At 44.2% G+C, this 25,968-nt stretch overlaps 3 protein-coding genes across 3 annotated transcripts in view; all 3 read left to right on the plus strand.

Annotated features, from left to right (window-relative positions):
• The window catches only part of marchf4b (membrane associated ring-CH-type finger 4b), a 176,653-nt gene that overhangs the window by 62,689 nt on the left and 87,996 nt on the right, over nucleotides 1-25,968 (plus strand). The gene's annotated exons all lie outside the window — the stretch shown is intronic.
• ehhadh (enoyl-CoA, hydratase/3-hydroxyacyl CoA dehydrogenase) lies at nucleotides 1,131-11,883 on the plus strand. The gene is made up of 7 exons (XM_062457275.1): nucleotides 1,131-1,367; nucleotides 1,660-1,763; nucleotides 1,874-2,043; nucleotides 2,241-2,352; nucleotides 4,865-4,969; nucleotides 8,173-8,514; nucleotides 10,379-11,883. Exons 1-7 carry the CDS (start codon nucleotides 1,294-1,296, stop codon nucleotides 11,629-11,631), a joined length of 2,160 nt encoding a protein of 719 aa, XP_062313259.1. The 5' UTR covers nucleotides 1,131-1,293; the 3' UTR covers nucleotides 11,632-11,883.
• On the plus strand, nucleotides 13,319-21,107 carry zgc:162707 (UPF0524 protein C3orf70 homolog B). The gene is made up of 2 exons (XM_062457276.1): nucleotides 13,319-13,853; nucleotides 18,771-21,107. Exons 1-2 carry the CDS (start codon nucleotides 13,670-13,672, stop codon nucleotides 19,424-19,426), a joined length of 840 nt encoding a protein of 279 aa, XP_062313260.1. The 5' UTR covers nucleotides 13,319-13,669; the 3' UTR covers nucleotides 19,427-21,107.

The raw sequence follows: 25,968 nt of genomic DNA on the forward strand, positions 1-25,968 counted from the left end.
TGTGGCAGGGAGGTGCAAAACACTAAACATATACAGATCTTTAAGTAAAAGTACAAAAGTTTAACTATTTCTAAGAACTAAACAATCTAAGAATACAACAATTTAAATATAAAATAAAATATATATAAAAATAAGAATAGAATGAGCAGCGTGAATGGTCAACATAGTGCAATCGGATACTGAGATAAAGTGGTTTATGCATACTGCCATTAGATGGACTTATAATAGGCTGGTTAAATAAGTGAATGAATGTCAATGGGAGTCCTTGGCCTTGTTGAAGAGGCCAGTAGCAGATGGAAAGAAACTGTTCTTATAGCGTGAGGTTTTGGTCCTGATGGACCGCAGCCTTCTGCCAGAGGGGAGTAGCTGGAACAGGGAGTGACCAGGGTGGGAGGGGTCGGCCACAATCTTCCTCGCACGCTTCTTCGTAATAGGGAGTAGAAAGGCTCCCCGGCTCTGGTACTAGACACACACACTCCCCATCTAGGGCTCTGTCTCCACCTATTCCATTTTTGTAATACGCGGGTGAATGCAACGTCAAAACCATGAATTAAAGAGCACCGTCATATCCACATTAGTGATGGGTCGTTCGCGAACGATCCGGCTCTAAGAGCCGGCTCTTGAAGGTGAACGTCGGGAGCTGGCTCGCATATCTGAAGAGCCGACTCTATTTTTAATAGATTAATACAGCCTATAAAAACTAAATGATTATGAAATAATGAATTTTAATTGTATTTAAAATAATTGACTAATTCAAAGAACAACAAAAAAATACTTGTAGGCTTAAAGGCGCACACGATCATCCTCACATTCTGTTCCTGTCAATCCTGCATGAGGGAGGGCCGAGCCAACTCACACACAGTCAGAGAGTAGTCAAAACTCGGAAGAGAGCCATGACAAATCAATGCATTTTAAAGATATGTGGTTACGGTCGAGTATGATTTCATAATTTAATTCAAATTGTTTTCACACCCATCATAGTCAAATTCATGGTTAAAACATGTATTTTTTAAAGAGCCGTTCGGGAGCCAAAAGAGCCGGCTCTTTTTGGTGAGCTGAGCCATACGAGCCAGCTCACGAAAAAGAGCCGGAATGCCCATCACTAATCCACATTTGGGTAGTATACGTCATATCCGTATTTTGTATCTGGCGGTGTCCTAAGAACCGCAACCACTAAACACAAACAGTTATGTGTGGTAAAGGTAATGGCGACGTGCCAAATCAAGTTCTAAAGTTCAAGACTGGCCATTTACCACGGAGTTTGAGTAGTTGCCTCTATGTGTGATCAACGTAATGGCGCAGTACACTCGCGTTTCGGGATCAGTTGCACTGATCACTCTTCAGAACCCTCCTGTCAACGCACTCAGGTAAGAAGTAGGCTACTTCTAAAACATGCGAGATGCATGCAGGAAAATTTGACTTTGCAGGCAGCGCAATTCTCAGATTTGCTCAAATTAACAATTTGCGATATACTCTAACTGCACCTACTGGTACGACAGGTAATTTTAAAACTTAGCAAATCTGGTAAACTTGTGCCAATATGATGGGCTGTTTAGTGTTTTGTAGGACAGTGATGTGAAACGTGTAGAGCTATGTATTACACAAAGCCATATGAGCTGATACGAGTCGTATTAATCAACGAACTGTTGTCCATCACAGTGCAGTGGTTAGACACGGCATCGTGGACACAGTAAAGAGAGCTTTAAAAGACTCCAAAGTCAACGCCGTGGTCATCTGCGGACAGAATGGCAGATTCTGTGGCGGTAAGCTATTTATTTGTATTCCAAAGATCAGAATAGTCTTTCTTTAGTTGCAGTGTTAAAAAAATATCCTGGATGATTTAACGCCTTTTTCATTGTCTTCCGCCTAATAGGTGCGGATATCAGGGAGTTTGCTGGGCCAATGTCAGGACCCCCTCTGGTGCCTATGATCCATGCCATAGAAGCCGCACAGAAGCCAGTTGTGGCCGCCATCGAGGGGATAGCACTGGGGGGCGGTCTGGAGCTGGCCCTGGGCTGTCACTACCGGATTGCACATTCGAAGGTTGGTTACATTGTTCTCTTGGGTCGATGTCTGACTGACTGGAACCAGAGATGGATCTTGCAATCATTTGCTACTGCAGAGACTTCTATAATAACAAGCAAAGGTCATTAGAGAGGAGCACAGCCCAGTTCTTTTTGGACACTTACGTGTATGTGTGCACTACACGTGCGTGCATGTGTACTGTCTGTGTGTTCCAGGCCCGTCTTGGCCTTCCTGAGGTGACTCTAGGGCTGCTCCCAGCTGCAGGAGGCAGTCAGCGTCTGCCCAGACTGATAGGTGTCCCTGCAGCTCTGGACCTCATTACAACAGGTAACACAGGGGTCATATAAATTAATCATTGATTGGTTGAGGTATTAGAACAGACACATTTTCATGGGTTATTCAATATGTCCAGCAGGGGGCATACTTTTATCAGTTTTGTTTCTTGAGCGAATTTAAATGTGGAATCAGACTTACAGTTTCATGCAAATGTTTTGGCACCCCTGGTCAATTTCTTTCATTGTGAGTATAAGATTAACTGATCTCCAAAGGCATAAAGTTAAAGATGAAACATAACATTTTAAGCAAGATTTAATTTAATTTTTGTTTTGTTTTCTACAATTTGAAAAAAGTGAAAGAAAAAAAGAAAGGAGCACTATGTAAAAGTTTGTGCACACCAAGAGATTTGAGCTCTCAGATAACTTTTTCCAAGGTCTCAGACCTTAATTAGCTTGTTAGGGCTATGACTTGTTCACTATCATCAATAGGAAAGGCCAGGTGATGCAAATGTAAAAGCTTTATAAATACTCCTCAAACCTTGTATCAACAATCAGCATCCATGGGCTCCTCGAAGCAGCTGCATAGCACTCTGAAAATGACAATAATTGATGCCCTACAAAGCAGGAGAAGGCTATAAGAAGAAAGCAAAGCGTTTTCAGGTAGCCATTCCTCAGTTTGTAATGTAATTAAGAAATATCAGTTAACGGGAATGGTGGAGGACAAGTTGAGTTCTGGAAGACCAATAAAACTTTCAGTGAAAACTGCTCGTAGGATTGTATAAAAAACCCAGTGTCACATTTAGCAGACTCACATTTAAGAGTTGTGGTGCACTGTTCTACTGTGCAGCGACACCTGCACAAATATGACTTTCATGGAAGAGTCATCAGAAGAAAACCTTTCCTGTGTCCTCACTAGGGTTGTGTATGGTTTCAATTTTATCAATTCCGATTCTGGTTTACGAATCCGGTTCTTATCAAATCTTGGTTCAAATTCCCATAATCTTTTGGAGAGAAAAATATAAGAATATTATGTTCTGTTAGCACTGATTCTGATGTGCAAATAGACACAGAAGAATGTCTATTGATATTTCTGTGAAAAACTAAACGTTGCCTTTTTCTGTATTTATTCAACATTTGTAGGCCTATCTTGTAGGCTTATCTTGTACTATACATACACTATAATTACTGTCCGACCGTGCTGCTATCAACTACCAATTATTTTTGCACTTGAACAGACATCAGCGTGATAAGAATTACCTAAAATGACAGAAACCATCTTTTGTAAAGAAATTATTAGACATGCACTTACATATTTTTGTCTGGCTCATGTCCCATCTGCTAACATGTAGGGGGCGGGACTTGTGACTTATACTGCAACCAGCCCCCTGACAATTTAAGACAGTCTAAGGCTAAGACTTGTCTTAAATTAAGTTCATGCAACTGGCCCAATCCTCAACATCCATCCATTCATTTCTATTCTATAAGCTCTCCGACAAATTCATTTGAGCAATTTTGCCTTATTTGTGCCCCACTCTGCCATTTTCGTTTCATTTTGTATGTATATCATTTAATGGAGAGGCAGTAAGCTCTAAACTTTTGGGCTTTAGCCTATATTTGAGCTGTAAAGTCAACCAATCAGTCTGTAGCCATGTGAAAGACTCAACCAGGGGAGTACAAGCGACAGTGCGGAAGAAACCTCTTGCAAATTTATCTACAGAGAAATACCACTAAGGGATCATAGTACCCTTCGTAATAAAGTTAGGAACTGAAATGAGGAAACATGTCTTATTGCCGCCACGTCTTATTGACGCCACGGTTCTTGGAAATTTGGAATCGGTTCTAAAATGGAACCGGTTCTCGATTCCCAACCCTTCCTCACCACAAAATTCCTCAGAAGTTTGCAAAGGAACATCTAAACAAGCCTAATGCATTTTGAAAAAAAAGTCTGAGAAAAGGTCTGTGTGGAGAAAAAAGGGTGCAGAATTTCATGAAAAAAAACAACTCTCCAACTGTTAAGCACGGGGGTGGATCGATCATGCTTTGGGCTTGTGTTGCAGCCAGAGGCACGGGGAACATTTCACAGGTAGAGGGAAGAATGGATTCAATTAAATTCCAGCAAATGCTGGAAGCAAACATCACACCGTCTGTTAAAAAGCTGAAGATGAGAGGATTGGCTTCTGCAACAGGATAATGATCCTAAACACACCTAAAAATCGACAATGGACTACCTCAAGAGGCGCAAGCTGAAGGTTTTGCCATGGCCCTCACAGTCCCCCGATCTAAACATTATCAAAAATATGTGGATAGACCTCAAAAGAGCAGTGCATGCGAGACGGCCCAAGAACCTCACAGAACTAGAAGCTTTTTGCAAGGAAGAATGAACAACATCCCCCCCCAAACAATAATTGAAATACTCTTAGCTGGGTACAAAAAACAAACCTTAGCATAAAACTGTATAAATTGGGTTTTTATTGATAGAAAAGTGGAATAATTAATTTAATACTGTGTCTACAATTAGCTACTCCAGTCACATTGACTTTTTCTGTTGTAATTGTTCTCCACAGGACGTCACGTGTCGGCTGCAGAAGCTCTGAAGCTGGGGATTGTGGATCAGGTCACTGAGCAGAACGCCAGAGATCTGGCAGTGGAGTTTGCACTGAGTGTTTCAGGTATGAGATATCCCCAGATGTAGAGTGCACCTAAACGCAGCTCCGACCTCATTGTCCTTGGAGATCCCCAAACACCCTAATGCACGGACAACCTTCCTAATGCAAGCTTCTGCCCAACCACCCTGATGCAACATCCCACCCAAACTCTCTAATGTTGTGACTGAATGGAAGCGAATCCTGCATTAATGTTCCAAAGTCTACTGGAAAACTGTCCCAGAAAACTGAAGGCATTTATAGAAAGAAAGTGAAACCAACTCCATATAAATGCCCATGATTTTGGAATGGGAGATTCAACAAGCAGGTATTCACATATTGTTGGCCATATAGTATACAGTACAAACACACACACACACGTGCATACACACACACACACACACACACACAAACAGCTCCAGAGAGGGGCACCTCCTGTTGGCATGTAGGTCTGGAGTCAGTTGGTATGGGAGATCAAGGCAGGAGTGTTAGGTAGGTCTTCTGGAACAGAGCAGATATGAATGTTTTATACCCACTGTCAGATGTGTTCGCATGTCATCAGTGCATTTGATGTATTATTCAAAAAGGCGAAAGGGACAAACATTGTGAGAATATTAATCATGTCATTTTACCATGCATACAATCAGATTAGTAAGACTGGGCCGGGTGCTCCAGTGTCTGTCCACCCAGGACTTGCATGGCTAGGAAGACTTGTCTCTGTCTAATTACCCACTGCAGGTCATAACAAGGGGAAACATATTTACATAATGTTAAAAATAATATGAGTGGCCAGGGGACTATTGCTGTCTCAAAACAAAGTGTGGATTGGAGAAGGCTTAATTGCTGAACAAATAAACATTGGCAGCTTCTGTATTGGCCTGTCCTGCATTAGTTTCTTCTTGGAGGGCGGCCATTTTAAGTCTCTGCTGGTCCTTCTGTGGGGTCGGTTGGGAAGCCACTGTATTGTTGCAGCATGTAACTGCAGACTTCACTCTCTCCTGGTGTCATGAATAAAAGAGGCTGCCACCCTTCACAGAACATGAGTTTCCATGGCCACAGTGCAGCACAGCCTTAAGGGAGCATGTGTCATCACCAGTATGATTGCCTGAAGGAAGCAGGCTTTGTAAAAGCCACTTTGATTCTCTGCTGGCAGAAATACCTGTGTCTACATGACATTACCTAGTGAAGACGTATTAGATGATACCCAATTGCTCTGAAAGTACCAAGTCAATGAAAGGAATAGTTAAGACAAGTTCAAGACAAAATCAATGTATTTATTACACATATGTGAGGTGCAGGTGTCTGTTACACTCAAGTCTCACAGAAGACTGAACAAGGAATACAGGAAATCAAGGGAGTATATGGTATCACAATATGGGAGGATACAAGATGATTAGCATAGCTTTTGCAGGCACAGAAAAAGAACAATGTGTGCTAGATAGCTTTTGTTTAGGTCTTTTGATAGGGCTCCTAGAAATGGCCTTGTCGCTCCTTTTATTTTTCTCATTCAAAAATGCATTGGCATTATACACCTTGGTAATATTCTGACCTCTGACTTACATCAGTGACACAGGCCTTTCCTAGTCGCATCTTACAAAGAACTAACTTATGGCAATGCAGGCATAAAAAAAACAGAATAATGACAGTTTATCAATAATACAAGAAAACATAATTAATAGATAGGCATATTTCTCTCCTGGACATAAGAATGGGTTATGTGCTCATTAGCTTAATATAGCAAGGTATAGATCAAACATTGTTTATTATATTCAGAACATTTCAAACGGTATAGAAGTAATAAACTAATCATTATCTTTAATTGTTGTTAACTGATCAGTGGTTTAAGGACAGACCTCTTCACTAGGAACAAGTAGCTGGAGGTTTCAGAAAGATTGCCAGAACTTGGAATCCCTGTCCAGGAGATTCTTCTCAAATCAAACTTCATTTGTATTGCCCTTTTTACAAGCAATGTCATAGAGGGCTTAACAGATGCCCAAAAAACTCTTAAAGCCTGCCCTGCTCACTGTGAACAGAGGTTGAGCATTGTCATACCTGTACATTTCCTATCTTCTCTCCTATATAATCACAAAGCGGCAGATATGTACCTAGATAATGAAACAAGTGTCAGAGTGAGATGTTATTTGCTCAATTAATTATGATTCACCTAAATGGTTATGAGTCACTGGATCTAAGTCAGAAAATTACGAATTATTGCTCGATATGAGCTGCTTCAAGTGTCAACTTTTTGCTCTCTGCCAAAAATTTGATTTGAGTGGGTGGAGAAGGTGTCTTCTGAAGAGGAGCAACAAAGCATGTGAGAAAGATCTGTGGATTAAAGAGAAATAGTCAGGGGCATTGAAACAAAGATAAGAAACTCTGTTGAAGATGTACAGGGATTTGACTGAAACGCCGCACAGGCATGTTCATTAGCACCAGCAAAGAGTCAGAATGGGTTTTTACTGTCACAGCACACACACACCACACACACTCATACCCCTAAACCATTCTTCCTGTGTAAGAGATTAACTTTTTTGCCAGTAGTTGCAACATCTGCCTCGTACATCTGTCCAGAGAAGCAGCCCACCCCTCAGCCTGTACTACAAATACACTCTAACATTTGTGCCATTTACAGATTAACTGGAGCAGCAATACCGCCCTAAAGTACTAAAGTACACACGAGTTGCACTGCATTAAAACAACAGTTTAGTGAGACACAGTTGGAAATGATGTTCTGAATGCTGTATAAAGTTGTGGGAGTGAGTGTGTTTGCCTCATTAATGGAATTCACACCTTAAAATGATGGCTTCCCCAATAATGGTGCTATCCCTTTAAGTGCAGCCATGGTGACCCAGTTTCTGGCCCAGACCCAGAGACGACTGTAATTCAATAAAGCCGCAGAGAGATCCCACCACTGTCCCATGTAATCATGTCACTGCAGACAGAAAGAGGTATTAAGAGGCTTTTAACAAGATTTTGCCTAAATCCCCTTTCTCAATGCTCCATGGTTTGAATTAGAACTGAGGACAGGTGTGTCAATGTGTGTTTTGGATGAGCCCAATACAAAATCGGTATTAAAAAAAAAGTGTTTTCACACGCCCACATTATGTACCACACTTCCACGCCAGTAACAGACTCTGAAGCAGGTCGCTCTATCACACTAAACCTCTGTCTTCACTCCTATACTGTGCTGCATCCTTTGTCTTTTACTCCATGCTGTGTTGATGTTTTAGGGAAGCCTCTGGGGGACCGTCGACTGAGCACGAGACCCTGCCCGCCCCTCCCCGATGCGGATGAGTTCTTTGAGGGGGCAATGGCGAGGGTTCGCCATCGTGCACGTGGGGCCATAGCGCCGGTGGCATGCGTCCAGGCAGTGCGGGCCGCTGCCTCCCTGCCCTACGACCGGGGCATGGAGAGGGAGAGGGAGCTGATGGCCACCCTCTTCAACTCAGGGCAGGCTCGCGCTCTGCAGTACTGCTTCTTTGCCCAAAGGGTTGTTGGGAAATGGAGTCTGCCCAGCGGAGCACGCTGGGACAACAGCAAGGCCAGGCTAGTCTGCAAAGCAGCTGTCATCGGTGAGAGGGTTTGTCTTAAAAGCCAAAAAAAAAAAATACTCCCCAACACACGGAGGTCTGCTTCCATTACTCCTCAATACACTGAGGTCAACCTCCATTACTCTCCAACACTGCTGTGCCCAAGGCCTGCTGCTGCCATACAGGGCTTTCATATCTACTTCTCAACATTACCTTCTTTTATTGTAGATCTCCACAGCCTTATAAACAGTATTATCCTTGGGAAAAATTGAAAATGCTGACAGTGTGAATAGAGTACAGTGTATCCCAAAAGTATTCACAGCGCTTCACTTTTTCCACAGTTTATGTTACAGTCATTCCAAAACTGATTAAATTAATTTTTCAAAAATACCAAAGTGAAAAAGGTTTGTTTAATATTTTTATATATTAGATTTATAGATGGCAAAAATGAAGAATGAAAATATAACATATACAATGTTGCTCAATACTTTGTTGAAGCACCTTTGGCAGCAATTACAGCCTCAAGTCTTTTTGAGTTTGATGCTACAACTTTGGCACACCTATTTTTGGGAAGTTTCTCCCATTCTTCTTTGCAGGACCTCTCAAGCTCCATCAGGTTGAATGGAGAGCGTCGGTGCACAGCCATTTTCAGACTTCTCCAGAGATGTTCAATCAGGTTCATCAAGTCTGGGCTCTGGCTGGGCCACTCAAGGACATTCACAGAGTTGTCCCAAAGCCACTCCTGTGTTATCTTGGCTGTGTACTTATGGTCGTTGTCCTGTTGGAAGATGAAGCTTTGCCCCAGTCTGAGGTCCGAAGTGCTGCCACCACCATGCTTTACTGTAGGGATGGTATTGGCCAGGTGATGAGCGGAACCTGGTTTCCTCCAGACATGATGCTTGGCATTCAGGCCAAAGAGTTCAATCTTTGTTTCATCAGACCAGAGAATTTTGTTTCTCATGGTCTGAGAGTCCTTCAGGTGCCTTTTGGCAAACTTCAGGCGGGCTTTCATGCTTTTTACTGAGGAGTGGCTTCCGTCCGGCCACGCTACCATACAGGCCTGATTGGTGGAGTGCTGCAGAGATGGTTGTCCTTCTGGAAGGTTCTCATCACAGAGCAATGCTGGAGCTCTGTCAGAGTGACCATCGGGTTCTTGGTCACCTCCCTGACTAAGGCCCTTCTTTCCCGATCGCTCAGTTTGGCCGGGCGGACAACTCTAGGAAGAGTCCTGGTTGTTCCAAACGTCTTCCATTTACGGATGATGGAGGCCACTGTGCTCATTGGGACCTTCAATGTTGCAGACATTTTTCTCTACCCTTTCCCAGATCTGTGCCTCGATACAATCCTGTCTTGGAGGTCAACAGAAGTTTGAGGGAAAAAAATAATTTAATTAATTTTGGAAGACGGCTGTAACATAACAGCATGTGGAAAAAGTAAAGCGCTGTGAATACGTTCCGGTTGCACTGTATGTGTGTGTATGTGTTGGGGTGGGTTGGAGGGGTGGACGTGAATTCAAACACCTGCTCTCGGGTATACGTGCATGCTCTGGTTGACTTTGGCAGCTGTTGGTGCCAGTCTGCATGCCTAGACAGGTGTGTGTGTGTGTGTGTGTGTTGGCTCGATTACTGATTCTGTTGGAGGAGCTACATTCCCTGCTCTCGGCAGAGGGGGGGAGGGGAGTCTTGATCTGAGGACCTAAGATGCTCATGCATTAAAAACAAAAGGGTAGAAAATATTTGATTTTTGCATCCAAGCTGAATTTCTGTAGCAATCTGACAGAAAAATAGGGTAAACATGAGAAGTGGGGCTGTAGTAATTCCTCTTGTAGTTCACTGTGGGTACAGCATTCTGTCCTCCGCTGGGTGTTGGCCATGTGTGCCTCATGCTGTGCTGTGTTGCTCTGCAGGCCAGGGCACCATGGGGAGGGCCATCACTGTGGCCCTGGCGCAGGCCGGGGTTTCTGTGGTCGCCGTGGAAACGCAGGAGAAGCAGCTGATGGAGGCAAAACAGGCAGTGACCACCATGTTGGAGCGTGCGTCCAAGAGGAAAGGAGTGACTCCGCCCCTTGACCTCCTCCGCTTCACCGCGGACCTCCGCGAGGTGGACGGTGCTGAGCTTGTGATTGAGGCGGTGTTTGAGGACCTGGCCCTGAAGGAGCAGGTGTTCCACCAGCTGTCAGCCGTGTGTCGGCCCGGCACCCTGCTCTGCACCAACACCTCCGGCCTGGACGTGGACCGCCTGGCTGGCTGCACCCGCAGCCCCGAGCTGGTGGTGGGGATGCACTTTTTTGCCCCGGCCCATGTGATGACGCTGCTGGAGGTGGTGTGTGGGCCTCGCTCCTCCCCTGAGGCTGTGGCCACCGCCATACTGCTGGGCAGGAGGATGGGCAAGGTGAGCGTCGCCGTGGGCAACTGCCCTGGCTTTGTGGGAAACCGCATGCTGAAGCCCTACCTGGAACAAGCCAACTTCCTGTTGGAGGAAGGAGCCACGCCTGAGCAGGTGGACCAGGTTCTGGAGGAGTTTGGATTAGCTATGGGGCCTTTCAAGATGTCAGACCTCTCTGGGCTGGATGTGGGCTGGAGGGTCAGGAAAGAAGATGGGCTGACGGGACCCGGCGTGGACCCAAGCCAACCAATGAGAGTGCGTCGGGGCCACAGGTACTGCCCCCTGCCAGACCTGGTGTGTGAGCAGGGCCGCCTGGGCCAGAAGACGGGTCGGGGCTGGTACCAGTATGAGGGGCCCGGGGGACGAGAGGCCAGGCCAGACCCTTGGCTCCACAGCTTCCTGGAGGAGTACCGGACCCGACACGGCCTGACAGCACGCCGTGTAGACCAGGATGAGATCCTGGAGCGCTGCCTGTACGCACTTATCAACGAGGGCTTCCGCATCCTGGAGGACGGCATTGCCGCCGGGCCGGAAGACGTGGACGCCATCTACGTCCACGGCTACGGCTGGCCACGTCATCAGGGTGGGCCCATGTTCTACGCGGGCATGGTGGGGCTGGGCAGGGTGCTGGAGAAGCTGGAGCACCACTACCGGGCCCTACCAGACGTGCCGTACCTGCAGCCTAGCACCCTGCTGAGGAGGCTGGTGGAGACAGGAAGCCCTCCTATGCAGAAATGGAGGGAGGTCATCCAGAATCCTCGCAGTCAGCTCTGATCCACCTCCCACATCACACACTACCCAGCACACTGCCTTACTCTAGCCGTGCCTTAGAGACGCTATAAGATATCTAATGTAAAACTCTGATTGAGTTTATACCTGAATGAACTTTATAATAACCAAACTAGGTACTGTCGCTTGCTGTATTTTTGATGTCAAAGAAAACTGTAATGGAAAGATATGTCGATTCAACTCTTTAGTTAATAATGTGTCCTAATAAAATAAAAAAATATTACCCCGTAAATGTCTATAGGATGTCATTACCATTCCTATACTAGGCTACTCTACCTGGTGAAATCCTGCTCATGACAGTAGGGGTCCATCAGCTGAACATTTATTCTGCATGTGCTGTCCATCCTGCTAGAGAGCTGAGCTCACACTCACAATGTCTAACCAGGCTTATGGCTATAATGTTGATAATTGGAGTAATGGGAAGTAAAGGATAGGAGTGAACAAGAGGATAGAAAGGTAGAAGAGAGGAATAGAAAATGAGATAACGGTGGAGGGCTAAAGAAACAGAGATTGTGGAGGGAGAGTGTGATAGAGGAGGTAAAGTAGAGAGGCAGTGCTTCTGCTAGTGAACTCCTAATCAACCCCAAGATCAAATCCCCACAGCACTAATATCTAATCAGATGAGATCCTTTTTTGCAATGTGGCCAACCCTTCACCACTCTGGGCTGGGTGGTCCTATTTATACTCTAATCCAATCATTTAAGATCTCTAGGGTTGGGAGGGGTGGGGGCTTGATAAAGTCTTAAGTGACTGACCCCTGTCAACTCCCAGACTGATGGTTTAGATTAGCTCTACACCAAACTCCAGAATACAATTAAACATCGTCTGATTGTGTTACGTTTGTATTAACACCTTGGCAAAGTTTGAAGCTATCAAAACCGTAAAACTCTTAGGCCTGATAGGCAAATGCAGCCTAATTGGTTGCCATTATCGTCCAGGCAGCCAGATGATAATTTAAAATAGCTATTTCTTGTTACTTCCTGTTTTCTATGAGACCTCGCCAGTTTCGGTTTTCACAAGTGAATCAGACAGTTTTGTTCTGCCTTATCTTCAATCTAAATACTCATTATTTAAAATAATGAGTATTTTAGTAAAATAATGTTTCCATACTGTTTATTTAGAGTCTGTGGATAACCATTAAGGCTATGCTTTATACTCCATAAACTGCATCAATGTACCTTGATGCACTCTCCAGGTGCTTCAACCATGCAGGGAATGTTGGACAGGCCACATGAACATTGGCACCTTGTGGCTTTCTCTCATGCTTTCTCATATTCTATTTACAGACACCAGTGTTGATGTTTTCCATGTAGTAGTAGACTTTCTTAAAGGCTAGACTATATGGCAAATTGGCCTTTTTAATTGGGTAAATCTAAATAACAATGGCATTGGAGAATCAGCCGGCAGAAAAATACGCAATTGACTAATTGGAATTCTGGTAAAAAAAATACGGATTTTATTGAGGAGGCAATAATTTTTTATGAATTTGAGATTCATCGTATCTGCCACCATATGTTTCTGAACTCAAATACCTCATGTCTTAATATGTATATTATTTGTAGCTATACGGTTTGTGACTTAAAAACTCTATGTGAATTCGGCCTATGCTATTACCATAGCCCCCCTGTGGTGTCGAAGTTGGTGAGGGGTAAGGGAGGGGAGAGGGTGCGCTGGAAGGTGGCGTCGGTCGCGCGCAAACGCGGACCTTTTCTCCACTTGGTGGATGGATAGCCTACTGGATAGTCCTCTGGAGCAAGAGAAAGTGTGGGTCGCTTGGAATATGCAAACTGTTTCGTTTGTTCATTTGGGTATTTAGGCTGTTATTGTTTTGTAGTCTGACGATTTATTTAGGCTACATTTGATCTCAGACACAGAAATAGCCTATGATCGCGTCTTTTCGACGTTCGTTGTTTTTTTCCAGATGGTTTATTGAATCGCCTACTCGACCGGTCGTGTTTGCTTACGGTTATGAGATAGTTTATACAGCACGGTTGTGCGCCTCGGTCACGATTGGAATGCTGGCATGTCTGTCTCGGGAGCACAGAAGTGTCCGAAGAACGATAAATTGGACGAAGCGCAAGCTCTGGCGAAGAGCTGCGCAGGGAGACCCGACTTTTTGCCTTGCGATGGACTGTCAATTTGCGCCACACACAGTCATGGGAAGTGCTTCAAACTACACTGGTGCTGTCACTTGGGCTGGTGTCACTGTAAGTTACAGTCTGTTACCAAATTATCTCGAAGCTAGTATCAAGACCTCGTCATAGCGCAGTCGTAAATGAACGGCATTCACCTGCCTCACAATGGCAGAAATGGGCCATAATAAAACTGTCAGGCGAAGCAGGGAGCGGGAGGTGGTTTATTGAGTGTTTGCCTTTATAGCCTCTGCTTGTTAATGTTATTGCTTGTCACTGTTTGAAATGATGTTGTGGAATGCGGCCAACACTTGCTACTGTAGCAGCTGAGTGGAAACGTTATTTGTGGCCAGAACCTGCAATTACATATATTTTAGCTTTTGCTTCATTAATCTCTCCTTTTCTCTCCAACCGAAGAATATTTTCAATTTGGTTCTGCATCTGATAGATATAGCATATTGTAATAAAGTAGCGCTTGATAAAATAATTCACAACCAACAATAGACCATACAGAGGCAAATTAATGTACTGTCACAGTTGACAGGTAATATTCCCAATCATCTAGTGGCTGCCTACTTTAATGGAATATGCTGAAGCCTTCTTTTCAAGGTTCTGCAACATTATAAAGAGTGCATTCCACATAAATATAACGTATGTACTCATCAGAATAATGTAAGCTAAAACACTTCATTTCAAAGAAATCACTCACAGGTTATTTGCTTCTATTTAGAACAAACCAGGAGCTGTTTATCAACACACAGATGGGTTTGTGGAAATGCCATCACATGATCCTATAAGAAAGAGGAAGAGATAAAAATTCTATATTCTATTGACTCCCTATAAAAATAGGGAGTCAGGTGGCTGAGCGGTGAGGGAATCGGGCTAGTAATCCGAAGGTTGCCAGTTCGATTCCCGGTCATGCCAACTGACGTTGTGTCCTTGGGCAAGGCACTTCACCCTACTTGCCTCGGGGGAATGTCCCTGTACTTACTGTAAGTTGCTCTGGATAAGAGCGTCTGCTAAATGACTAAATGTAAAAATTCAATCAAATTTAAGCAGACAGACTCCCTCCGGGTGACTCTTGCCAGACTCTTGCATTAGCATTCATTTCCTCTGTTAAGAGTCAGCCAGAACGTTGTGTCTAATGAGGGCTCTCACACACCACAGCTTCAGAACGGCCCACCAGGATGGAACGACATACTTGACTAACTGATTACAACAGCAATCCCACCTGCCTACCAGTCAAGGTGACAGCACAGCAATTACACCAATAAAGAGGGATTATGTTGTCCCTGTTGTTTTTCCTTGTCTTCATTGTCTTCTCTGAGGGTTTTAGGTAGGTCCTCATGGTTGATCTATGAAGCTCTTAGTGACATTGTTCATAAAAAATATTATTCAGTACTTGTCTGTGTTGTAATACCAAGGTGTCTCGGCTGTGATATGTGTATGTATCTAATGTGTGAACCTGAAGTGTCCCTTTGCAGAACTCTCTCACACTCTGGAGTGTAACAATCATTGGTATCAGGGTTCAGGTAAACATGCGATTGCTTTGTCTGATTGGGGTGACTTTTAGCTGGATCTATACTTGCCTTCCCAGGTGGCATGTCTTTGGTGTTAAAGACAAACAGTTATTGACTTGGCTCAGCTCAATTCACTTAGGCTCTGAAGTGCTTGGAAAGATCCGAAGGTTATCCGGATGATGATGATGAGGATGATAATGATGGTGATTATAACAATGATGTAAGTGATGATCGTGATCATTTTGAATAAGATGGCAATAAAAACCAATGGCAATCATCAATCATTGATTAAACCCTAAATATAATGTTTATCGATTTATATTGTTTATATTGTCATATTGATATTTGAGCTAATCAAATCACATTCTCTGGTTACAAATGGACCACAATCTAACACCAGTACAGTATGCAGCTCTCAGTTTCCAGGAGTCAATGGATTCTCAGCTGAGCCTTAGGGGAGAGCCCGTCTGGTTTGGGATTGATTGGCCATGCAAGAGAACCAAAACATTCTGAGCTGATCATTAAACACACTGGAGACACGCCAGGAATACATTCAGACTATTTTAGTGTTGTTCATTAGAGCAGTCATGTATTATTTAAGTCATTTAAAACTTTATTTTGGTTTAGCTAGTACTTTAGCCACTTCCACATTCTGCAAAATGACTCCTAAACTTGCCACAGACTTTATGCAAATGTCCTATGTACTGGGCATTCTGTGTGTATCTTTTTAAAGCAACCATATCTTCATCAATGGGATACTAAGTATCAGCAGTTGTGGGCCAGTGTAATGTCCTCCCAGCTATAGAACTTGGAGATCGGATCTCAGATCTGCTGAAGTAGTAACTTCTTCCGGGAGTCTGAAACAGGAAGCTGTAGACATGTTGTTTCCTGGGAAGGAGCCTGCTGGTCCAGATGCCAAAGCTCTCTGTGCTCTCCCAGCTCTGACAGAGTGATCAGGCTTTTTGTTGGACAGATTTAACTACAATGAACTACGGAAGTTGGAAAGCACACATCCGCCCAGCCGGGTGTAACTCCCTCATTGTGGAAAACAGGAAGAATGTGCTGAGGTAATGGGGCTGTCGTGTGTAAAATGTGCATTTTTTGCTTAATCTGTGCCAGCGTTCTGGAATCTCATTAGTTGTTCTCTCAAGCATGAGGATACTTACGTATATATCTGTCTGCTATGTACGCACAGATATTAGCAGTTCTTCTTGTTTTTGTAACGTTACCCTGAAGCTACTAAATGCTGTGTACATAAAAGGTCCTTCTCTTCTCCCAGACTGTAGTAGAGCATTGGCACCTTTTGACATTTGTCCTTCAGTATTTACCTCTGGATCTCACCAGTGGGACAGCAGCAGGAGAGGGGTAGAGAGAAGAGAAGGGGAGGGTAAAGGAGAAGAGTGGAGAGAAGGGTGGGGAGAGGAGGGAGAGGGAGGGAGGGGAGAAGAGAGGAGGCGGGGGATGCATATGAGAGAGAGAACGGGAGAAAAATTAATAGAAAGAGAGATAGGATATGATGAAAAAAGAGAAAGAACATGAGAAAGAAAGAAGGAGAGAGAAAATAGGATGATAATGAGAGGATGACAGGCGGGCTGTTGCATAATTCACAGAATGGCTCCTGTGTTAACCCAGTCCCAGCTCCAACCAAAGCCATAGAGCGACGGAGTCAGAGATCCGGAGGGCTAGAGAGTGTTAAGTGGCCCTGAGAGCCAGAGAGAGCATCAGCTGCTCTGCCCCAGGTGAGCCAGGAGAGCAGGGAGGACAGACTGGAGAGGAGGAGGAAGAGAAGTATACTGTATACCAGAATATCAGAGAGACAGGGAACCTAAATCTTCCAGCCCCAGCTACCAGCTGCTCTGTCTCCTCCTGTGGGTATCCATCCCCCTGGATGCCAACACAGGGCTAGGGAGCAGGAAACCTGGGCACGCGCACCAGCCCATGGGTTAGGACCTCGGCACACGCCAGCCCACATCAGACGGGCACACATGAATACCAATACTATATAAAACCAGCACAGCAGGAAACACAGGAGCGCTGGCTGTCATTCACTGTGTCTGCAATGAGATTTCTCTCTGTGTGCTTTTGCCTCTGGTAGAGGGGGAGGAGGGGAATGTGTTGGAGGGAAAATGTCAATTATAAATTTCTCTGGCTATTCTGCGTTTCGGTTTGTGTTGCGTTCATCGCTGCCATAGTGCACGGTGTAATGAGAGTCCAGCAGGGCGCATGTATAACGATATAACCAATGTCAGGAGCAGATTGGGTTTCTGTCACAGAAAGGCTGCTGTTTCAGAATAGACTGTCTGTCTGTCTGTCCCTGCCTGTCTGTGTGTATGTCAGTCTGTCTGTATGTCTGTCTGCCTGTATGTCCGTCTGTCTGTATGGCTGTCTGTGTGTCTACATGTCTGTCTGTGTCTGTCTACCTGCTGGTCGGTCGGTCTGCCTGTCTGTTTGTCTGTAGGCCTGTTTGTCTAAATCTCTCAGCCAGGCATTGTGGCACTGAAGCATTGTCAGTTTACTGCTGTTCCTAGAGTATGGTACGGTGAAGTTAAGTGTTTTTGTGTCCAGTCAGTCGACAATAATGCATTCACAAACCGCAATCTCTTTTCAGTCAAATTAAAAAAGGGAGATTAGACTGCTACCAATGTCTTAAAAGGAAATATTTGCACTCAGCAGGCAGTCGTCTACAAAGATAATCTGCATTCCTATTGTACTGAGACAAACCCTACAAGGAAACTTCACTACACACAAACCCAATGACATAGCCAATGACAAACTGTAGCCAATAATGGATGCCCTGGGAGACCAATGTTGCTGCTGCCGTCAACCAGGAACAGACAGTGATGGAGTGTTTGCCCCCCTAGAAGAGTATGCAAGAGGACACGCAATGTCAAAGACGGGAAGTGATGTGCACGCCTGTCATCTGCTCCACTTCTTGTCCCTGGAGAGAGTCCGTCTGTTAAACACTCTTCTGAGAAGGAGAAGTCTGAGCTCTGCAAATCTTGGGCTGCAGACCGTAAAAAGTCTTGAAAGCCGTTCCTGCAGGCAAACTGTTTATGGGAGTTAGAGTTGTGTTGGATGCCAGAGACTGGGAAGGGTAACTTTATTAGAAATGTTGATGAGGACTTTTTTATGTGAAAGATATAAAGGCATGAATGATCAAGATGCTTGGATGAAACACTGTGTAGTGGATGAGTTCAGGGAAATTAAATATGCATTTTTTTACGGCACGCTCTGTGTATCATCCAGATCCTCATGCTTGCTGAACCGTGGCTTGGTGGTATTTTCAACTCTGATGGGCTACAGGGATGTGTGTACATTCTCCGTAACTCCAGGGTTTAAAAGTGTCAGATTCCTAGGATGTGTCTGGACATACAGCTACAAATCATACTACATATTCTCCCCCTCTCTTCCTCTCCTTCACTCCTCCTCTTTTTCGCTTCTCTTCCTCCTCTCTTCCTCCTCCCTCCTGCAGGTAAATACGTGTATCAACCCATGACCAGTGTGTGCCAGCTGCCCAGCACGCCGGTGCCCTCGGCAGAGACAGAGTTTGCCAGCACCATCGAACTGTCTGTCTTGTTGGCCGAGCGCTTCCTGAAGATCGCCCCCTGCTTCCAGTCCCCGCCCCTTCTAGAGTCTCCCAAGTACTGCATCATCGCTGACCTCTTTGTGGACGACTACATTGTGAAGCGCATCAACGGCAAGATGTGTTACGTGCAGAGGCCTCCACCCCCTATACCGGAGCCCCCGACACCTCCCCCGGCCCCTCCTGCTCCAGCCCCCGCAGCCCTGGCGGCCCCTGCCCTCCTGCCTCCTCCCCCCTGCCAGCCAGCAGCACCAGCCAAGCCGCCGCTGAGAGAGCCCAAGCCCAGCAGTTCCCTGGACAGGCTGAAGGGCCCCCAGATGGACCACTGCTCCTCCCCATCCAGCTCAGAGGACTCTGGTATCAATGCCCTGGGTCTGCACTTCTTGGAGTCCTGCGAGGAGGAGTCAGAGGGTGAGGAGGATGACGAGCTCAGTACAGATGGGAACTCCAGCCCTGGCAGCCTGTGGGAGCAGGATGAATGCTCACTGCTGTCGCCCTCCAAGTCCACAGTGGAGATAATAGAGAAGATTGAAACCACTGTGTGACCCACCTCCCCCATGTAAGCATACGGACGTCTTCAGAGCCTGCAGTACACTGCTACTGGACTACCTCCCAGGATTTTCTGAAGGTGGGCCGATAAGACCAATAAGACTGATAAGATGGATAAGACCTCAAAGGACTGAAAGGGTCGGAGTTGGTCAATGTGTGTTCGTTCAGAGACAGTCAGGAATACTGATTATGAATTTTTACCCATCGACCCACTCTCCGTCTTCCAGCATGGTTTGTAAGATGGGGTCATACAGCCTAGACCTCTCCTCTACAGCGGAGAACAATACAGCACAACCCTCCCACCAGAACCACAAGCACACACCACCCAGCCAGAATCAAGACCAGAACCACAAGCACACACCACCCAGCCAGGACCAGGATCCAGACCAGGACCAGGACTGAGCACATCCCATGGACACATGGCACTCTTAGAAGATGAAAGGATCTGAGAAGGAACAGATAGAGGGCAAGTGAAAAGGAGAGGTGGTTTTAGAAGTTCCTCAGTAGTTAGATCTGACTGCAGCTGAATCATGGATGAGGTGTCAGGTATTAGCAAGACGTTGTGATGAAAGAGAGATGGCTGTTAACACTGTTCTCCTGACAAGAGTCTTCTCAAATTCTTTAAAAAGGACTTTAGAACATTGGAGCATTTGTTGTGTTCTCTGAAAAGGGATATTCTAGAATGTTGGAGAATTGGTAAATATTCATTTAATTAGAGTTAGGGTTATATTTAGCAGATGCTTTTATCCAAAGCAACATACAGCCATTAGGGATTTAAACTTGCGACCTCTTGGTTTGCAGTCAAATGCTCTACAACTGAGCTACACACATCTCTGAAGAGGGATGTTCTAGAACGCTGAAGCGTGTCTTAACTTGCACTCCTGTGGCTCCACCCACTAGGATTAGTCATAAACACTTTGGCATTATAAGAGGAACACCTACCTCTCACACACACACACTCACAGACACACAAACACACAGACAGACACACTGACACACCTACACACACAAACACTCACAAACATACAGAAGCCTTTTATGCAGTAACTCATTCATTACTAAGACGATTACTCATAACACCCACCTGCTTTTAGGAACACAGTGGTTTGCACTTAATACTTTGAAGAAAAATACGTAGCATGAGGGTCATTTTATGACAATCAAGGATGACACACAAGCACACTGTCCTGCTTGCCAGTGAACACATACACATCCACCTGCCAAGAATATTGTGTGTAATCAATAGAGAATCAATAGAGCTTTCACCAGAGCGTGTGGAAACTGTGTTAAGCTTCACTACTTGGTGCTTTATGGTTTAAATTGTTAAATACATATTGCTGACCACATGACCAAGCCATTACATCTCTTTCAAAGCACAGCCCTTACTGTGGGACTCCCATCACTACTGAATAGGTGTTCAAGGTCGTCTGTGTTCCAGAATGTTCTGGTCAGGGATATTCATTATTCCGTCAGTTACATCAAGTTGAGAGGAAATAGATGAGGATTTTATTGATTTCTCTCAACATTCCGAGGCTAAGTAGAATACACATGATATGTAGGCTAATAGAGACTGTACACTCTGCAGAAACATAATCACCCTTCAATGCAGTTTTAAAGCATTCCTTAAGTTCCTGTAATTGTTATATCTCTTATTTTCATACAAATAAATCAGAAATAAATGGAGAGTTGTTTGTTGATTTATTTATTCATTCATTTATTCATTTAGATCCTTTTAGGAACTGGAGAGAGAGACAGCCACACTGTGTATGTAGTCCTTCAGGATCGTTCAACCCACTCTCCCTACAGTAATGGCCATCTGTGCTCAGGAGATGTCAAAACAGAAATATACAATATATATCCACACTCTCTCAAGAAGAGAGTCTTCTCCAAAGGGAAGACTTTCAACATATGGTTTTGATAACACAGTAAATACATTCATAAATCTTTATGTAACTACCTCAAAAATTTTCAGAAATCCACACCAAGAAAATAAATCATAGCAAAATGTTTAGATGTTAGAGTGGAGCTCCTGTTATCCCTCCAGCTTGTCCTTGCTTCTCATTTATCCTGCTGGATCCACATGAGGTTCAGAACCAGAGCACTGCTGAGTTCCGCTGGGCTCCAGCCCCCTTCTCCCCTCCTGCCCTTCTCCCTCTCTCCCCTCTGGTAATCTCCCACACAGGACTTCTTGACTGAAGGCTGTGGTGACTCCCCTGTGCCTCCCCTCCTTACCCAAGCTTTGCTTGCTATCATTGCCTGGTTCACTGAGGCCGCAGAGATGGGATCCGGGGTTTCAGTGTGGGTGATTACAGTTTTTCTTGCTTGCTTAAACACGTGTCCACTCTGACATCACATTTTCAAAACAGTTAACACACAGGCTAAAACAGAAGCTCACTTGCTTACAAATTTGGTTTGCAAAATCCTCTAACAATCACAAAACATTAAAAACATTCAACCAATGCAAATATTTCCATCAAACACCACAACTTGTGGTTAAATTTAATATATTCTTTACACAATAGACAACAAAAAACAAAATGATACAAACTCAGAAATGCTAATACTGTTGAAAACAAAAAGAGTTGAATTACTCATAACTCTATATTGACAGATCTATATTACAGAGCTGTTCACTCTCCTGTTGAAAGAAGTCTGAACCAGGAGGAGGGACAGGGGTGTTTATTGACCACCATGACCACCTGTAGACCACCGGTTAGAGGAGAAGAGGATGGGGGGTCAAGGGGATGAAATCTAAGGAAGAGGAAGAAATCAGTGGATGAGGAAGGTAAGTGAAAGGAGGCGAGGAGAAGGAAATAGGGAAAGGACTAAGAGGACCTGTCAACCTGTATGAGAGGCAGGTTGGATAAGGTTGGTTCATGGAATTATGTCTTCATGCTGTCTTTCTTCAAAACATTTTTTGACAAAGGCCTTTTTCAGTTTATGTGACGCACAATTATAAACCTGCAGACAACAAATTACAGTGTGTGTGGGCACACTTGTGTCCATTTGTGTACACTTTCTAAATTGGAGGGAATTTTGCCATAAGAAGCGATGGTGTGCATTTAGATCACTATAAATCTGGCAGGGCCTTCTAAGAAGCAGATTTGGATTTGAGGTAAGTAGGCTGCAAGGTGAACCACGAAAAGTCTTTTAGAAAATGATTCCCGCTCCACAGTCTGGCATCTACACAATCTTTAGCTCATAAAAAAGAACGATTCGTGCAAGTTTGTCGCTGAAATTCCAGTCGATTATCGTTGCGTCTATGTTTTATGCAGAACTAGTTTCTTCAGAGCGTAATAGGATTTTGGTGGCACGGTTCGACACGTGATCGTTCTACACCAATAAGGTAGCTGATTTTTGTCAACATGGATGGATATGTTTGGCAAATAGTGGATGGGACTTTGCACGTAACAGAAATTCGGCCCCTGACAGTGTTTTGCATGTGATACACTGCGCTGCAAAAGTGCGTGTGAGACAGGCAGATGTTCATGTTTTTCTGCAGGACTGTGTTGTAGACTTATGTCGTTGTTGTAATTGTGCCAACACAAAAGAAACTGAGGAACTGGGAGATAACTGTCCTGACACTGACAGTGAGGACTGAGTGTCCTTAATCTGTTATTCCTTATTCTGTTTTGTGCAGTTTTATATATCAAATTTCATATTTTTCATTACGATTGTTTTTATGGTTGATCAATGTTTTCATTTGTGGAAGAATGAATGAATGTTAGAATCAGAATCAGAATTCGGTTTATTCGCCATGTATGTTATACAAACACGGAATGTACTGTGGCAGGGAGGTGCAAAACACTAAACATATACAGATCTTAAATTAAGTAAAAGTACAAAAGTTTAACTATTTAAAGTTTAACTTACAACAACGACATAAGTCTGTCTCCCCCCCCCCCCCCCCCCCAGGTTAATGTAATAGCCTAGGTTAGGCTACTTAGAGACCTTCCACTCATAAAGTATGTTCTAAATGGCATAAATGCTGCCAATTATTAATTGACGTATTAATAATTGACGTTGGTCAGTAGCCTATCGATTAAGGTACTCGAAAGCATGTACACTGTCTGCTTCATTTGAGCTTGATAGGCTAAGCATTCTGTAGCAAATAATAACAATAAACCCACTATTAATTAAAACTACTTCTGCATAGTAATGCACCGAAAATACAAACGTAAGCAAAGGCAGCAATCGCTATCGAATCAACAGACATGTGCAATTTAGCTAGCAGGGGAATAATACAGATCACCAGTTAACTTAATTTAAATTAGCAAGAATATAGACTAATACAATAACAGGCTTAAATTCACTGACAAGTTAGCTATACGACTTCTCAAAGACGCACAATCTCAACTGCGGTGTGAAGCGCGTATCCATGCTATTCTCCGACATGCACTAACAGTGCGTGTCCACTGCAGCGACGCGAATCGCTTGCCATCTCTCGCCTTCCCACAGTTCACCACGCTCAAGGGCGTTTCAAACAGATGAATGTAGAATGTAGTTCTCTAAAATCACTGTTGTAGTTCTCATGGCCAAGTGTGCGGACTTGGGGTTACGTAGTTGCAACATCGATCAAAATACAACTTGTATACAAAATACAAAACTGCTTAATAGACATACACGTTGACATGTGTAAAAAACGTTTTACTATATTCCTCAGTCTCTGCTAATCTGTCGATATGATAGTGAGTTCCAGCCGGGCTAGCTAGCTAGCTAGTTACTACAGAACGAAGTTACGTAATGTCACTAGACTGAATTAGAAAGTACAAGCACCAACAACTTTGGCAACCTTGCGCCATGCATCGTTTTTTTATTATTAACATCTCTGTACAAATACAGCTATGTATCGTACAGGACTGGGTAAGCAGCCACACAAACGATTAGTTTCTCCTCCACCTTGAAACCTAGAAAGCTAGAAATGTTTACCATGGTTGCTGCGTTACGAGAAACAAGAAAACACTCCGATTGGCCATCGCTAGCGAAAATCGCTCCTCATTTGCATTAAGTTGAGAAAATCTCAACTCTGTCGCGTCGCGTCGCTACCCACAATGCACCACGCAAGCGATTCGCCTGGCTCCATAGAAAATGAATGGAAAACATTGCGTCGCTCGCATCGCGTCGCTGCAGTGGACAAGCACTGTAACAATCACATAGACGTCCTAAAATTTTGTACAGCCCTATTTCTGATACCATGGCGGTAGAAATGTAGTCGTGGCGGGCCGCCACGGCAAAATAAACATAGGAAACACTAACGTGCAAGGTCCCATGTTGACAAAAAGCAGCTACCTTATTGGTGTAGAAGGATCACGTGTCGAACCGCGCCACCAAAATCCTATTACGCTCTGAAGAAACTAGTTCTGCATAAAACATAGACGCATCGACAATCGACTGGAATTTCAGCGACAAACTTTTTTTTGGTAGCTTAGCAGGACTCAGAGGTGTAGTCCAGGGTATACGCTGGTATACGGCGTATACCTACTTATTTTTCAGTCAGCATTGCGTATACCCACTTCTAAATCCCCCCTGATGCGCATCATTCAGTAATATCTGTGAGTCAGATTGCCTATTTTCTTCCTCGGGGATAGTGAAGCCATGACCCACCCTCCTCTGCCTCTAATTGGCTGGTACTCGCTGCTTTCACTGATTAGATTGGTTAACTTTAGGCATGAGGACTGATGAGCCAATCAGAGGCAGAGTAGGGCGGGTCATGCCGAGGAAAATATCGCTAATACCTCAGGTGCCAGTGAAAAAAAAAAAAAAAAAAACTCAGGTGCCGGTGCCACTTGACTACGATAACGGCAGCAGACCAAACAACAGATGAAGAAATGACACAAGCGGCGGTGTGCCACCCCAGTTGATGGAAGACATCATTCTGAGGTAAGTTTTAAGGTGGTTTCCAAATGAATCATTATTTTAAACTACTGGCAAATTGCCAGTGACTGCACATTTAGAGGAGAAGAGATGTTGCCGCCAATAGTTAGTGCGAGTCGGCTAACGTTATGAAGCTAGCTACGTAGATTGGGATAATGTGGGGAAACCGGGGCATTGTTGGTTTTCAGTAAGTGTTTAATCAACCCAGTTCATAAGAATTTCATACCAGACTGATGAAACTGATTATCTCAATGTTTATGAAGCTTGTTTATTATTGTAAAGGTCTAAATTATAACGTTAGCCAAGTTACTAAGCCCTAAATTATAACATTAGCCAAGTTACTTAGCCCTAACTAACCTATATGATCTAGTTTAATTGCATAGTAGCTAAGCTGGTAGTTGATTTTTAAGTAAGTTAAAACACAAGAATGGGGACAAATAGTTTAAGATTCAGCCTAAAACAATATTGAGGTCTAATCAGGCTGTCTTATTTTGTATAGGGACAGGTAACCATGAAAAGGAAGGGAGATATTGCTGACTTTTTTGTAAAGAGGCACAAATCAGGCCCAGATCAGGCCCAGGCAGACCCCACCCCTAAAACCAGCAGCCCTGGCAGCTCTCAACCGGGAGCTAGCCAGGCAAGTCAGTGTGAGCATAGACAAGGA

This window comes from Osmerus eperlanus, chromosome 3 (assembly GCF_963692335.1).
Source record: "Osmerus eperlanus chromosome 3, fOsmEpe2.1, whole genome shotgun sequence".
Lineage (NCBI taxonomy): Eukaryota > Metazoa > Chordata > Actinopteri > Osmeriformes > Osmeridae > Osmerus > Osmerus eperlanus.

Excerpts from the sequence above, each read along its gene's own strand:
- ehhadh (XM_062457275.1), top strand. The coding sequence starts at position 1,294 with ATGGCGCAGTACACTCGCGTTTCGGGATCAGTTGCACTGATCACTCTT. Across the intron at positions 1,764-1,873 it reads GAATGGCAGATTCTGTGGCG|GTGCGGATATCAGGGAGTTT; the intron begins GTAAGCTATTTA and ends TCCGCCTAATAG. Across the intron at positions 4,970-8,172 it reads GTTTGCACTGAGTGTTTCAG|GGAAGCCTCTGGGGGACCGT; the intron begins GTATGAGATATC and ends TTGATGTTTTAG.
- zgc:162707 (XM_062457276.1), top strand. The coding sequence starts at position 13,670 with ATGTCTGTCTCGGGAGCACAGAAGTGTCCGAAGAACGATAAATTGGAC. Across the intron at positions 13,854-18,770 it reads TCACTTGGGCTGGTGTCACT|GTAAATACGTGTATCAACCC; the intron begins GTAAGTTACAGT and ends TCCCTCCTGCAG.